The sequence below is a fragment of the Narcine bancroftii genome, chromosome 9, assembly GCF_036971445.1.
Source record: "Narcine bancroftii isolate sNarBan1 chromosome 9, sNarBan1.hap1, whole genome shotgun sequence".
In the NCBI taxonomy this organism is placed as follows: domain Eukaryota; kingdom Metazoa; phylum Chordata; class Chondrichthyes; order Torpediniformes; family Narcinidae; genus Narcine; species Narcine bancroftii.
In genome coordinates, this window is record NC_091477.1 from 24,185,319 (window position 1) to 24,201,127 (window position 15,809).

The window sequence follows — 15,809 nt, forward strand, 5'->3', positions numbered from 1 at the left end:
ATGATCCCACCACTAGATACATCTTCCCATCTCCTCCCCTCTTTGCCTTCCATAGGGACTGCTCCCTCCATGACTCCTTCATCCACTCATTCCTCCCCCACAAATCATTCCACCCTTCCCTTGGCACCTATTCTCTAGGCCAGAGGAAGTACCTCACCTCCCTCACCACTATTCAGATCCCCAAACAGTCCTTTCAAGTAAAGCAACACTTCACTTGTGTATCTACGAGTTAACTACTGCATCTGTTGCTCCCTTTGTGGTCTTCTCTACATCAGAGAGACTAGGCACAGACTGGAAGATCACGCCACTGAGTACCTTTGTTTAGTCCGCATCAGTAATAGGGATCTCCTAGGGCTCTCAGTTCAATTCTGAGCTCTACTCACATAACATGTCTGCCCATGGCCCCATGACCACCCGTAATTTTGAGGAACAATACTTCAGGGCACCAGATGGCATTGGCATTAACATCAACTTCTCTGGTTTCTCCTTGCCTGCTCTCCATTCTCCCTCCTTTCCCTTTCCCATTATCTTCTTTCCTCAAGCTCTCCGTCCCCTTCTCTCTCAATCCACGGAGCCATCCCTTCTCTCCCTCCTTGCTGGTGTGTCCTCCCTACCTCATCCACCTATTACCTCCTTTCTTTGGGACCATACATCACCCCCTCCCCACTTCCCCGCCATTTTGTTTGGGCACCTGTTGACTTTTCATAACTTGATTAAAGGCTCAAGCCTGAAATATTGGTTATGTATTTTTATCTTTGCTACATAAAGTAGCCTGTTTGACCTACTGAGTTTCTCTAGCATTATCTTTTTACAAAGACATAACCACTTGCTGTGTAAGAGATTTATCAAGTCTCTTTTGCTGCCAAACACCTTTATTCTTTATCTCCTGGTTTTTGATAGCTCCATCAATGAAAAGCTTCTCTCTATTTAGAGTGTCAGTAACTTTCCCTGATTTTAAATAGTGTTATCTGATCTCCTCCATTCTAAGAAGAACAGGCTCAAATTTTTCAATCTATCCACGTCCATAAAGTTTCTCATCCCTAGAATCTTTTTGTATATCTTTTCTGTACTCTAACATATTTACATCAGAGGAGAAGTGCAATGCCAAAAACAGAATAAAATACTTCAGTTTCATCAAGGTTTGTCATGACTTCCCTGTTTATTCTGTCTTTATTAATAAAACACAAAATCCAGGATGTATTTAACCACTCATTCCACCTTCACTAGAACTTTCACTGAACCTGAAAAATATCCCATATCTCTCTTCCGTGAATCTCTTTCAGAACTCTGCCTCTAGGTTTTATTGGTTCTTCATTCTTCTTTTTAAAACTGAACCCTTTGTAGTTCTCAACAGTAATTTTCACCTTCCACCACAATGCCTGCACCTTCTTGATATCCTTTACTCTCCTCCTCATGGTTCACTACCCTCCACATTTTTATCATTTGAAAATTGTGTCCTGTACTCCAAAGACCAAGTCACAAGTCACTAATACATGTTAAGAAGAGCAATAATTCTGGAGACCCCTTGGGAACTTCCACTATGCATTTTCCACAAGTTTTAAAAACGACCTCTTAGTTACTACCTTGTTTCTTGTCACTTAGCCAGTTTTCTATCCATGTTGCTGCATTCCCCCTTTATTCCATGACTGTCAATGTTAATGAAAGGATGATTATGTAGGTCTTTATTAAACAATTTTTGGAAATCTATAAAAATCACATCAATTGCATTTCCCTCATCAGCTCTCTCTGATACTTTATTTAAATCTCTGCATTTAATGAATTCACGCTGGCATTCTCTAATTAATCTACATTTAGCCAAGTAATTGCTCAATCTGTCTCAGATTATTGTTTCAAGGAAATTCCCACTAATAGGGTCTGTCGTTATTGGTTTTACGCCTAAAAACAAAAGAACATGCTGTAAAAAAATAGAAGCAGATGCAGGTCATTCAGCCCTTTAAATCTCTGTGACTATTCAATCAGGGCTGAATTTTCAGCCCATTCCTCCTTTCATACACGGTCTCCCTATTCTTTGAATCTTTTAGTAATGATAATGATGAGTTTATTGTCATACACACAAGTACAACATAGGTAAAATGTACACATATACCAATATTCCTCCATGATGAATGTCCTATCTTCAGGAGAGTGAATCGAGGAATGGATCCAGCCCAGACGGAGTTCTTGGCTGATTATTAAAGATCTATGCTGACCAACTTATCAATGTATTACGGATACCCACCTGTTTCAAACAGGCATCAATCATATTGGTACCCAAGAGTGTAGAAACCTGCCTTAATGACTATCAACCAGTAGCACCTACATCAACAGTGAGGAGTAATTTGAAAGGCTCGTGTTGAAGCACATAAGCTCCGTCTGAGAGGTGACATAGATACGTTCAAGTTTGCCTATTGAAGCAACAGGCCAATGGCAGATGCCATCTCACTGGCTCTACACAAAACCCTGGAACTCCTGGACAGTAAAGATGCATTCATCAGCAAACTCCAAGACCTGGGACTCAATACCCACTGTGTAATTGGATCTTAGGTTTCCTCATTTCCAAACCATAATCAGTTAGGATTGGTAAGAACATCTCCTCCTCCACAATCTCCATCAGTACTGCAGCACCACAGGTTTGCATTCTTAGCCCCCACTCTACTCACTTTGCACCTACGACTATATGGCTTGGTACAACAAATAATACTATCTACAAATTTGCTGATCATACCACGATAGTGGGTTATATTAAGGAGACGAGTCAACATACAGGAGGGAGATTGAACAACAACCTCGCACTCAATATCACCAAAACTAGAGAGCGGATTGTTGACTTCAGGAAGGGAAAACCAGAGGTTTTCATTGGGGGATCAGAGGTGGAGAGGGTGACAAAATTTAAGTTCTTGGGACTAACTATCTCAGAAGATCTTACCTGGACCCATCACACTAATGGCTTCATGAAGAAAACATGTCAGTGCCTCTACTTCCTCAGGAGTTTGTTGAAGTTTGGTATAACACCAGAAATCTTGGCAAATTTCTACAGATGTGTCAATGGAAAGTGTGATGACCTGCTATATCACGGTCTGGTATGGGGACACCAATACACCTGAGCATAATGTCCTCTAAAAGGTAGTGTACACAACACAAGGACATCATAGGCAAAACTCTCCCCACTATCAACAACACCCACAGGGAACACTGCCCTTGGAGAGTAGCAGCAGCAATCATCAAGGATCCACGTCACCCAGCACACATTCTATTCTCACTGCTGCTATCAGGAAAGAGGTATAGGTGCCACAAGACTCATGCCCACTAGGTTCAGGAACAACTACTACCCCTCCACCATCAGACTCCTCAACAACAAATTCAATCAGGAACTCGTTTAAGGACTCTTACATTGCACTTTATTGATTTTTTAAATTCTCTATGTATTTCACAGTTTGTTTACATGTATACACTGTCTACAGTTTTTTTTGCACCGCCAATAAGAGGTAATTCTGCCTCACCTACAGAAAAAAAGAATCTCAGGGTTGTAGGTGATGGCAAGTATGTACTCTGGCAATAAATCTGAAATATAATTTGAGTGAGGACCTGTAGAAAATTAGGCATATCCTTACTATTTAAGTAAATGAATAATAATCATTTCAATGTAATCATTGATTGTGACTTTATTGCCTTGCTTGGCAGAACGTAAATCAACCACTTTCCGTGCAAAAAAAACTTTCTCTCAAGTCCCCTTTAACACTTTCCTCTCAACTTAAATCTAAACCATCTTGTTTTTGAAACCCCTCTCATGGGGTAAAAAAGATTATAGCTATTTTGTCTATACCTCTTATAATGTTATATATGTCAATCAGGGCCTCCTTGGCTCTAAGGAAATCAGTCTCTATCAATCTCTTCCCAGAACTGCAAGTCCTTCAATTCAGGCCACATTCTATCCTGTATACTCCAGTGCAACCACACTCTTATAATAGTACTACAGCACACAATACTCCAAATACAGATTGACCAGAGTTTTGTCATTTTGTAACATGAAGTCCTAACTTTTATATTCAGTGTCCTGATCCACAAATGCAAGCCTTCTTCACCATCCTGCCTAGCTGTGTTGAAACATTCAGGGATCAATCGACTTGAATTCCACTCCTTAAGGCTATATCATTTACTGTATTTGTCATACCCATATTTAACTTCCCAAAATGTTCACCTCACACTTATTGCAATTAATTTCCATCTGTCAATTCTCGACCCAACTTTGCATCTGCTCTGCATGAGGCTGTTGTCTTTGATAATCTGCTTAATTATCTACAAGACCAGCAGTTTTTGTGGCATCCGCAAACTTACTAAATGTCTTCTATATTCACAACTAAAACAACAATGCATTAAAAAAAAAAACAAGAGTCTCAGCTCCAATCCTACAATAAACCATGGCTGCAAACCTCCAATCAGGAAAGCATCCACCATTACCCTCTGCCTCCCATCACCAAGCCATTTTTTGATCCATGGTCAGCTTTCCTTGGATCCCACGTATCTGAACCTCCTGGACCAGCCTATCCTGGGGGACCCTTTCAAAAGTCTTATTAATGTCCACATAGACATTGCCTATCACCTTGGAGAATGCCTGCTGTTGGGCTGAGAGTTTCACTTACATGCTGTGAAATCTCAACTCAGACTCAACTTTACTGGCAACAATACCTAGGTTGGAACCCCATCTCCTTCACTCAAAACCTCAAAGATAAGTACGTCTTACTCACGAAAGGGATACTCTGCTTAGACTTCAATGATTCAAATGGCCAAATTCAATTGACCTGCCTAGAAACAACATACAGTAAAATCTTCAGTATCCAGATTCAAGCAAGCGGCAAAGCAAAAAAATGAGGAAATAAATAAATAGAATTGAAATAAATAAAAATGTAAATAGAAGTTTAAAATTGCAAAAGTAAATATTGTCTGAAGCGACACACTACCCATTGGTGAAGATGGGAGCAACCATTCAGCCATCAGACAGCCCCCATCTTGCCCCGCCCACTGCAGCTGTTTGAACAAGGTTTCAATATAGTTGTGCTTGAATAAAATGGTGGTGATCATGAGGAATAGCCGGCCGATGCTGCTCGCTGCTGGGGCAACTCTCCCAAAGTGTCTCCCTATCCCTGTCTAGTAAGAGTCTTTATTGGTATATTATTAAGTATATTTGTAAACTTGGGGGAAGGTGGGATTAATTATGATGGTGGCATGGTTAGTGTAGCGGTTAGCGCAATGCTGTTACAGTTCAAATTTAAATTTTGTAAGTTAGGGAATTACTTGATTAAAGTGAACTTTACACAATTAAGGACCATAATACTGATTATTTTTAATTACTTTACAGTTTGCTCTGTCTTTTAAACTTTATTCTTAGTTCAGGTGCATTAGTTAGGCGTTGTAAGAGTATCTCAGGCAACTGGAAAATTTGCATATCCATCTTCTGGTGATTTTGCTGTAAATCTTTGATTTATTACAAGGTTGCCTAGAATATTCAAGCTTTGTCATTATCTGTTACTTTTATATTTTATTGAGAGACCCTTTACACTAGACAAATCTATTTCATTTACAATATTAATGCAATAGGTCCTTATTCCCTGAGGTCTTCAGACTTTGCAAATAAGTGATTGGAGAGGAATGAAGTTCCTCTTCATCCTGATTTGTTACCAGGGGTAACATCAATTTCTGTGCAGAGTTGAAAACTTTGGTAATAATTTGTAAGGACAGAATAAAGAGTTGAATCATCACCCACTGGTTCTGAACCTCCAAAGTGAATAGGAAGTAGTCAGCGCCCAAAACCCTTCAGGATTTCTGCTCGCCATCGGCACCCTCACGAATCCCAGTCCCTATTCCTGGATCCCAGAAGCTGGTTGTCAGCAGCCATAGCCAGCTGTGAAGCTTTAAGCTGCCCAACTCTGCACTGGTGTGCTGCTGTGGTTTCCAGAGCCATAGGGTCCTTTGACAGGCTTCTCCTTCCTGGCAGAGAGGGAGGGATGCTATCCTCCTCCGGTGCACGGTGCCAGTCCACTGCTTCATCAGTATTTATTCCCTCACAGGTGCTAAGTTAAATTGTCGATAATTCTGTGGTTTCCTACATAATATAATGCTGTATGAACTTTTGCAATCTAAAGGAGTAGTTGTTGAATTGACATTTTAATTGCAACTTCATTGTCATATCACTGACTCCCTTTAAAATTGCAATGGAAACCATTTGGATCTTTTTAGTGTTGTTAGTTTCTTCATTGTTATTCCTTTGTTAATGTTAATATTAATGAATTATCTTCCCTGATTCAATACTGTACATCTGTTTCAGGTGTGGAATTCTAATTATCCATACCATGTACATTTATTTCCATTCTTTTATATTCACTGTCATTATACTTAATTAGAAGAAGGACCAAGAACTATAATTTGTAATCCGGAGTTTTAAATGCTGAAGGAATCATTAAGCTAAAGATAAATTCAGTAACAAATTATACTGTGTCAAAACAGGAGACACCAGAAGAAATTTATTAAATCTGTAACACCTACAATTAGAAAGCATGTTCAGTTCAAGTTTATTTTCCATCCGATTATACCAGTACAACCTGAAGAGTCTCGTTCTCTGGTCTACAGTGCAAAACACGTGTACAGACATAACACACATAGACAAATGATACATACGAATATTAACTCTTCAAACCCTAATGTACTTAGCCTCACATTTATTACTATCATTTACAGAAAGAGTTCCTGATGAATACTTCACTATTTGTATTTATCAATTATCCAGATCCTGTACATTACTAAGGAAAAATAGCTATGAATGATCCATCTGTTTCAACCATGAAGTGTCAGATTCAATACCCAGATTTGTCCCTACTTGAACTCTTTTGCTTCAGTCAGGGGAATTCGATCACTTCTCAGAAGCACTTACCAATTAAGAGCTATGCGATTCAGAAGCCTCCTTTTATAGTGAAAAGTAGAAAAATCAGACACCCTTCAATGTATTTGGTTTGATTCATGCTTTTTCCTACCAAATAGGCAGGGATTAATTGGAATCATAAAAGATTTACCACAAACCACAAAAGTGGTATCATGTTTCTGGGTCAGTTAACAGTGGGAAGGACAGATAATATGCAGAAAAAAATGGAAATCATATAATGTATGTTTAGTTTAGCAATTTGCAGCTGGGTCATGTTCTGAGAAAATGGGTGTTTTGCAGTCAATTTGTGATAAGCCACGGAATATTTCCAGCATTGGATCACTAGTGGCAAATTCAGTCAAGCTTGAAAATGAAGGCATTGTGTTCTGTGAACTTCATACATTTAAGGCAGTTGAATAGTTTCAACAGTAAACATAGGTCCCCTTCATCACACACTGAAGCAGATTGCACAGGCACTGGGAAAGCTTATTTCTGCCTGAGTAGCATGTAGCATGCACCATGCACGTGTGAATGAAGTGGTCAAAATGGCAGACCATGCATGTGTGAATGAAGTGGTCAAAATGGCAGCCAGGTATGCAAAGCACAGAATTCTACACTACTGTGTATTTCTGGAGTCTTTCATTCATTGGTCTATCAAATAAAAGAAAGATCTTGACAAAATAAAAGGCAACTCCCCTGAAATCCCAGATTTCAAACAGTGTTTGATTTTTTTCACTGAAATTGTCTGAGTATTGCACCTGATATTCCAATTTCTGCCACAATTTGATTAAAAACACATCTTTCAGTATTAAAAGGACATATTTGGATTCAAAATTATTTTTTCAACTTACCTTAATGTGAAATGACGTGATAGTCTGGCAGGAAATAGACAATAAATGGATGTAGACAATTCATGGTCAACTTACTTAGCCAAAGATATGCCTGCCTAGAAATTCACTGCTGCTCAGCAGTGGAAGCCAATGGATCGAATTTCAACAGAGCAATGTACAGATTCAACACCATTGGTTGGACCAATTAATCTAGTACACCTTTGGAAAATAGGAGATAACTGGAGGACCCAGAGGATGCCCACGCAAACATGGGGAGAACATACAAACGCCTTGCAGACTGTGGCAGATTTAAACCTGGGTCACTGGTGTTGCGCTGCCATTTCACACTAATTGAAATTTCTACTTTCTTGCCCTCCTTTTTTTCATCCTCAGGTCCTAAGATTGTCATACTGATATTATTCTCAAGTTTTTTTTCATTGTTAATAGCCCCTGTACCGTTTCTCTCTTCAAATGGTAGTATCCTACTGTCCCGTAGTGCCCTTTGTGCCATAGAGTTTACTTCTATTTTCCGTGTCCCTATCAATACTGGTTGTCCCTTGCATTGTTTAGCGACAAGAATATAAATTCTAAATAGAGTAAGATTAGTCCCTTAACAGGCTGTTAGCAAAACCTTTGTGCATTTAAATTTCTGAATAACCTGATATCTGTTTGCCTTTTAATTGCTTTGATACTGAGCCTCAACATTGAGAATGATGTTATTCTAGGGTGGCCATTCCAAAAGGAGGACAAGGCCATAGGTTATTTTTTTTTTAAATAAGATTTACACGATATTACAAAAACAACAAATGCATACACACTGCATATGGGAAACCGTTGACCATGTCCTCCTTTTGGAATGGCCACCCTATTACCAAATCTGTTGTAAGTTTCTCTCTACTAATTATATTTCACTATTGCAAACTTTTTTTAATTTCCTCATTGGAGGCCTAAAGCTTTACATATGAATTAAAAATTTAATTTGTATTTCCAATTGTGTGATTGACCCAAGTCCTCCTTCAAATCTTAAACATGAGGAATTTTAACTCATTCTGTCTGCTAGAAAGAGCTACAACTATTGTTGGGTTTATGCACACAAAGATTTGGACACTTTTGTCTCCCTGGGTGACTAAGATTCCCACATTACTCAATCTCGTAATAAAAGCTCCTCCCCTACCCTGAGGATCACCATTCATGCTTTTATAAATATAGCCAATTTCACAACACCAGCATTTCCCAAAGACAGATACAGAAGTCTCAGGCCTACAGAAAGGATTTGGTCATAGGAGCCAGTGTTGGTTGGATGTCAAAATCACCTTTTAATGTAAATTTTGTCAGGTTTCTGAATTTAACTAAAATTCAACATTTAAAATTAACTGGACCTCCTACAGTATCCCCAGCCAGTTTGACCGCATGTCATGAACAGAAAATTTCTCGTCTGGCTCTACTGCTCTCATTTTAGAACTCTGCATATGACCATATTCATTTTGTTCTACTGACCATTTTTATGCAGATTGGAAATAACACTGGACATATGTTTTTGGACACATTTTATGGATTCTTGGCTGCTGATCATGAAAATCACTAAAAACCTTTTAGATATAACCTTTTTTTGTGATTTCCTGTCACATTTTTAAACAAGCTTCAAGTATTCAAAACCATGTCATTGAAAATTCAATTTCTGCATTCGCAGTTGGACTTACTCCTGGCTGATCTTGGTGCAGTCAGTGATGAATAGTTCTGATTCTGACCACAGTGAAAGGTTTCGCCAGAACATTGTGACCATAGAAAAGCGGTATCAGGACAACTGGATTCCATCAACGCTGGCCGACTATTGTTGGACACTGACACAAGGGTCATCAGATGCTGAGTACAAACAAAAAGTAGCAGCAAAACACTTTTAGGTCATTTGAACTAGTGCAAAGTGTCATGCGATTAAACGTTCTAAATTCAATCAAAGTTAATTTAATATTTCTTCAACCTCCTTCATGATACAGCAAACCTGAAATGATCTTTGTGTTCATCTTGAAGTTGTCTATCATAATCCCCACTTTTTTTCAGGAAGGAAACCTTTAAAAAAGAATGTTGTCCAGTGTAATAGGTCCAAACGCTGCTTTCCACACGACTCTGTTCAATTCACATCCCACCTCCCACTCCATTCCACTCCACCTGTTCCAGTTCTCTGGCACAGCAACACTTAGATGAATTCCAATAAAAATTAGATTCAAATCCAAGTCATATTTAACCTTGAAATAATTTATAGTAAAATTGGAGTTTTCATTTGGAACTCTGCCCACATCTTGCTGTATGTCAAAAGAATCAGTAACTATTATCAGTTAATCATTTGCTCTCAGTCATCAAGATTTATTTGAAAGGTACTTTTTCCTCAAATTCCTAGATGCATTTCATTCATCAATATCTATAAAAGTACATCAACATCAAAGAATTACTTCCCTAAGTGTTCTGGAGGCACAGAATTGCAATTGCTTTGGTTTGCCTTAATCATTTTTTCATTATCCATGAGCTATTACCCTACACAGAATCTCGCCAGCTTCCCATGTTGTTTAACACCCCAAATTGGGCAATAGCTGCACCTTAGGACTCTTATATTGCCATTTACAACCCAGTCAAGAGCAAAATGATAAAAGAGCAAGATAATATTATATGATATTATCTGGTAGCGTGGTGAGATGGGCCAAATCGCCGACCCAGTCGATTGATACAAGATGGCGCGAGCCCCCTTTCCCTTCTCAGGAGAAGCCCGCGTTTGGTGACACACGTAGTCTGGGAAAACTGGCCACTTCCTGGCTGTGCATGGCTGGGCAGGCAGTGACTCCGCAAAGCGTTGACGTAACTCCTTCCAGACGGGACGTGGGTCGTCCCCTTAAAGCAGCATGAGAGATTCAAATAAAGTTCAATTACTGGTTCACCCTCAAGCTCGTGCTCCATTCCAGTAGCACTGCTACGAGCAGCTGCTACAATCCTTCATTTATAAATACTATCCGATATTTTCCCAATTACATTTTATTATTCTGCTTTCAACTATTCGGCAGCAATTTTTATTGTTTAGAAATCTAATGATTTGAATATCTCATTATCTAATGTTTGGAAATTGCTTTAGGATAAATTAAAAAATATTTGAAAGATATTGAACTTTAAATTTTATTTTCACAGCCACATTTGATAAGGTTATAGATTTATGAAAAGAATCTCCATTCTAAAATCCACACACAGCTGCAGCTGGGCTAAGGTCAAAGATCAATCTGCTTGTCTAATGGCTGAAGTCTCAGAGTAAAGTCGTTGACCTTCCACATTAGACGAGGACCTCAATGGCCCAAGATTTGATATTGATTGAGGATTCATGATGATCTCAAGGTGAGGAAGATGGGTTGGGGGAAGAAAGGTCCTTCTCCTGCCGTCAAATGAAAGAAAACTAAACAAATAAGCTGAACACCTTAGAGAAGCACAAAAGTTGCAGATCCTGGAATTTGGGCAGATGAATTGATGGAGGAAATCAGCAGGTCAAACAGCGTCCATCCATGGGCAGAATTGGTCAGTCAACATTTCAAGCTCGAACCCTTTAGGGTTCGCTCATTGATGTCTGACCTGCTGAGTTTCTTCAGCAGTAGATTCTTAATCCACTCAATTAAAGCACCTTCCTGTACTTTAGATTCTTATTTCGCTTCATTTTCTTTGGCCAGAAATGTGCAATAGATTTTCCACTTAGGTTGGATTTAAAATGTCCTGTCTGAACCCCAATCTGGAAATTTAACCAGCGAAGAGTCAATACTGAACAAAGCAGGAACCAGGTCAAATCTGCTCAGTCAATTTCACAAGATTGAAGTTCTCAGAGGGTGTGAAGTGGAAGGACAACAAGCAGACACTCACTGCAATCAAGACTAGTACATCTGAATGCACCTAGGAGGATTCAATAACAGATAGCTGAGGTAGAAATGTTATGAATTTGGGTGGTAAATAGGTTGCAAATTCAGCTCAATAAAATACTGCATCATGATAATAAACTAGTTAATGATTATTTTTCAATAGTTTTGAAAATATTTTTCTCTAGAACTAGGGTATTTTCAGCCGTACAGTATCTCTCTGTTATCCATAAGTCAAGCAAACGGGGGGGAAAAAAATCATTGAAAATAAAGAGCAAAAAAAAATACGCAAGCTTAAAATTGGTACCCCTCAACATTAGTTTACCAATCACGCAACACACAATCTCAAACAACTGGAAAATTCACCAATCCTGTATCTACCAATTCACATAGGTGCTGGATACCAGAGGGTTTACTGCATAATTCAGACTGCATGCTTTCTACAAGAGCTCATATGCCCATCAACTCCAGCTGGCTGTCGGAGTAATCCCCTCAAGCCCATTCTCCCACTTGTTTCCCTGCAACCCATTCTCTCTTACCTGCCTCTTAACTCTTCCGGTTCCACAGTCATCGACCTTGTAGTGTAAATTCCTCACAGACAGCAGTGGAAGTTAGGATTGAATCCAGATCACAGCAGCTGCAAGTGGTATCCCAAGAGCATTAAGCCAATCGACCACTGTTTTAGTTCAGCTCAATCCATTAAGGTTTTGCTTTTTAGAAACCATCATCTGGATTTCATGATGGCGACACAATTAATCTATCAATCCTGGGATGACTGCACATTGGTGATTCAGCCCTCATCACTGCAATCAAGACAAGTCACCTGCAGTGTCATGAACCGTAGGTTTTTTTAAAATTATCCACAAACTAGCCACATGATAAAAACCTTGAACATGTTACACTTCGTTGCATTAAATGTGAGAACACCTTAAGAGGCATACTCAGTTAAAGTGACAAGTTGGCAATAATCTGTACTACTTTTGTAAACATGGATTGTATTTTCCTAGTATTATATCAATAATGTAATCAATTTTAAAATTAAAGAAATATTTACTTGTGATATTTACCATTTGAATTACATTCAGGAGTACATGTTCCAATCTTAAATTAGCATACTTGTGGTGCGCTGTTAGCCAGAATCAGACACACACAAGGTAAAGACTGTAAAATAGGCTTTAATCCACAAAGACTTCCACAGAGCCAGGCTGGCTGTTGCTGCAGCAACTCTGAGTGAGGCCTCGGGAGGCCGGCGCAGGCTTATATCCCGGAGGGTGATCAACACCCGACTGGGTGGGGCTTGATCCATTCTGCCCAACTGATTGACAGCTGGCCAGATGTTGTCCTGTCCCCTTACACTCCTGCAGGTGCAGAGATTGCCCCCTGCAGTAGGCCAGCAATACACTCCTGCAGGTACAGAGGATGCCGCCTGCAGTAGGCCGGTGGTGTACTACCACATTGACTACCTTCTTAAAATTTTCCTGGGGGGGAGGGGGGGCAGTAACAAGGAATCGTACCCATGATACAAAATACAATATTTGCAGATTGAGGTGATCCGGTGGCCTCTGGGGTCTCTGTGACCGTCATAGGACTGACTCCTGGTCACTGGTCAGAGGGGAAGTGGGAGGGATGGCAGCAGGGGTCTGTGTGACTGGTGTGGTGCCACGCAGAGGGGTAGCCAAGGGGGCCAGGGTCGAGTCATATTGGATGGGTGAGGGGGCAGGTTCGTCCCCCAGGGCTGAAGCGGGCCCCTGGTGGTCAAGGACGTCCTGTGCGCTCCATAGCTGCCTGGGGACAGGGATGTATGCCAGGTCGGAGTCGTCCTGGGCTGAAGGATGCCATGGAGTGGTGGATGAGCCTGCTGGTGACAGGTCCCTGGTTGAGACTGTGTCCTCCCTGCCACCGCCGAACCTAACATAGGCATAATTGTGGTTCGCGTGTAAGAGAAAGACCTGCTCGACCAGGGGTTCGGCCTTGTGTGTCCGAACTTGTTTACGCAGGAGCACCGGTCCCGGGGACATGAACCATGCTGGGAGAGGCATTCCAGTCGCCAACTTCCTGGGGAATGTGAACAGATGTTCATGAGGGGTCTCGTTGGTAGCCGTACACAGCAGCGACCGAATGGCATGGAGCACCTCGGGCAGGGCATCCTGCCAGTACTCAATGGCCCACACTTTCGACTTGAGAGCCAGGAGGACTGCCTTCCAGACCATCCCGTTTTCGCGTTCCTCTTGCCCATTGCCTCTTGGGTTATAACTCGCCGTGCAGCTAGTCTCGATGCCCCTCGCTGTCAGGTACTGGCGCAGTTTGTCACTCATGAAACTAGACCCCCGGTTGCTGTGGATGAAAGTGGGGTAGCCAAACATGGGGAAGATCTGCCCCAGGGCCCTGATGACAGTGGCTGTGGAGGTGTCCAGGCAAGGGATAACAAAAGGGAAGCATGAATACTCATCCACTACTGTGAGGAAGTAGACATTTCGGTTCGTGGAAGGCAGGGGCCCTTTTAAGTCCCTTTGAGGGCCAAGTGACCTTTACGACATGGGCCTGGGCCGGGCAGAAGAAACGGGGTTTACATTCCGCACTGGCCCGGCAGGCCTCGATTAGGTGTCTGATGTCCCTGATGGTATACGGCAGGTTCCAGGACTTAATGAAGTGGTACAACCTGGTGACACCCTGATGGGAGAGGGACTCATGCAATGCCTGCAGCCTGTCGTCGTGCATAGACACGCAGATCTGAGAGAGGGCATCGGGGGAGTCGTTAAACTTCACAGGGAGATACTGGATGTTGTAGCTGTAGGTTGCCAGCTCGACTCTCCAGCACAGGATCTTGTCATTCTTGATCTTGCCCTTCTGGGTAGTGTTAAACATGAATTCCACGGCCCGCTGGTCCGTGAGGAGGGTGAATCTCCTTCCAGCCAGGTAGTGGCGCCAGTGGCGGACCACTTCCACAATCGCCTGAGCCTCCTTTTCAATGGCGGATTGCCCTGGGAAGAAAGTGATGGGGCGCCCCCCCCCATCCTTGGTTGAGGGTAGCGGCAAGGATTACCTCGGAGGCATCGCTCTCCACCTGGAAGAGGGAGTCCTCATCCACGGCCTAAATCGTGGCATCCGCGATGTCCTGCCTGATGCGGATGAAGGCCGCCTGTGCCTCGGGTGGGAGGGGAAAAGTTGTAGCTTGGGCCAACGGGCAGACCTTGTCCGAGAAGCAAGGGACCCACTGCGAGTAATAGGAGAATAAGCCAAGGCACCTGCAGTGGGCCTTAAGCGGTGTGGGGTGGGGAAGAGTTAGCTCCATTAATGGGCGCATCCTTTCTGGACCTGGGCCAACGACCCCATGGGCCACGATGTACCCCAGGATGGCGAGGCAGGTGGTGCTAAACACACACTTTTCCTTGTTGTAAGCGAGGTTCAGCTCCCCGGCCGTCTGGAGGAAATTTTCCAGGTTAGCATCGTGGTCCTGCTGGTCACGGCCGCAGATAGTGACGTTATCCAGATACGGGAACGGTGCCTTTAGCTTGTGCCGGTCTACCATGTGATCCATCTCCTGCTGGAAGACTGAGACCCCGTTCGTAGCCCAAAGGGAGCTCAGTGGAACTGGTACAGGCACCCGTCCACCTCGAAGGTGGATGGAGATTTGGTGATACACCGACTTCAGGTCAATCGTGGAGAAAACCCAGTAGTGGGCTATTTCGTTGATCATGTCGGCGATCCTAGGCAGGGGGTAGGCATCCAGTTGGGTGTACTGGTTAATGGTCTGGCTGTAATCCACGACCATCCTCAGCTTACTTCCCCCTTTGACCACTAGGACTTGGGCTCTCCAAGGGCTGTTAATGGGCTCTATGACACCTTCTGCCAGGAGTCGCCGCACCTCTGCTTTGATGAAGTCTCTGTCTGCAGCACAATAGCGCCTACTTCTGGTGGTGATCGGCTTGCAGCCTAGCGTAAGATGTGGGAAGTGCATCGGTGGGGTGATGCTCAGTGTGGAGAGGCCGCAGGTTGGCCGGGGCTGGTAGGTTGGCATGCTGTATAACGTGAGTGGAGGTTGGGGCCCCCCAAAGGCAAGGGTGACACTCTGCAGGTGGCACTGGAAATCTAGGCCCAGGAGGACTGGGGCACAGAGTTTGGGCATGACCAGGAGCCTGAACCCATTTAGGTCTTCCCACCTACAGTTATATCGGCCGAGCAGCGCCC

At 42.4% G+C, this 15,809-nt stretch overlaps 1 protein-coding gene across 1 annotated transcript in view; it reads right to left on the reverse strand.

Moving 5' to 3' along the window:
• LOC138743527 (BTB/POZ domain-containing protein KCTD16-like) overlaps positions 1-15,393 on the reverse strand; it is a 41,049-nt gene extending 25,656 nt beyond the window's left edge. Inside the window, exons 1-2 of the mRNA XM_069899020.1 lie at positions 15,148-15,393; positions 9,444-9,606 (exon numbers count right to left, since the gene is read on the reverse strand). Of these exons, the coding sequence (XP_069755121.1) occupies positions 9,444-9,606; positions 15,148-15,393 (409 nt within the window). The remainder of the gene's footprint in view (positions 1-9,443; positions 9,607-15,147) is intronic.
• Positions 15,394-15,809: the final 416 nt, after the last annotated feature.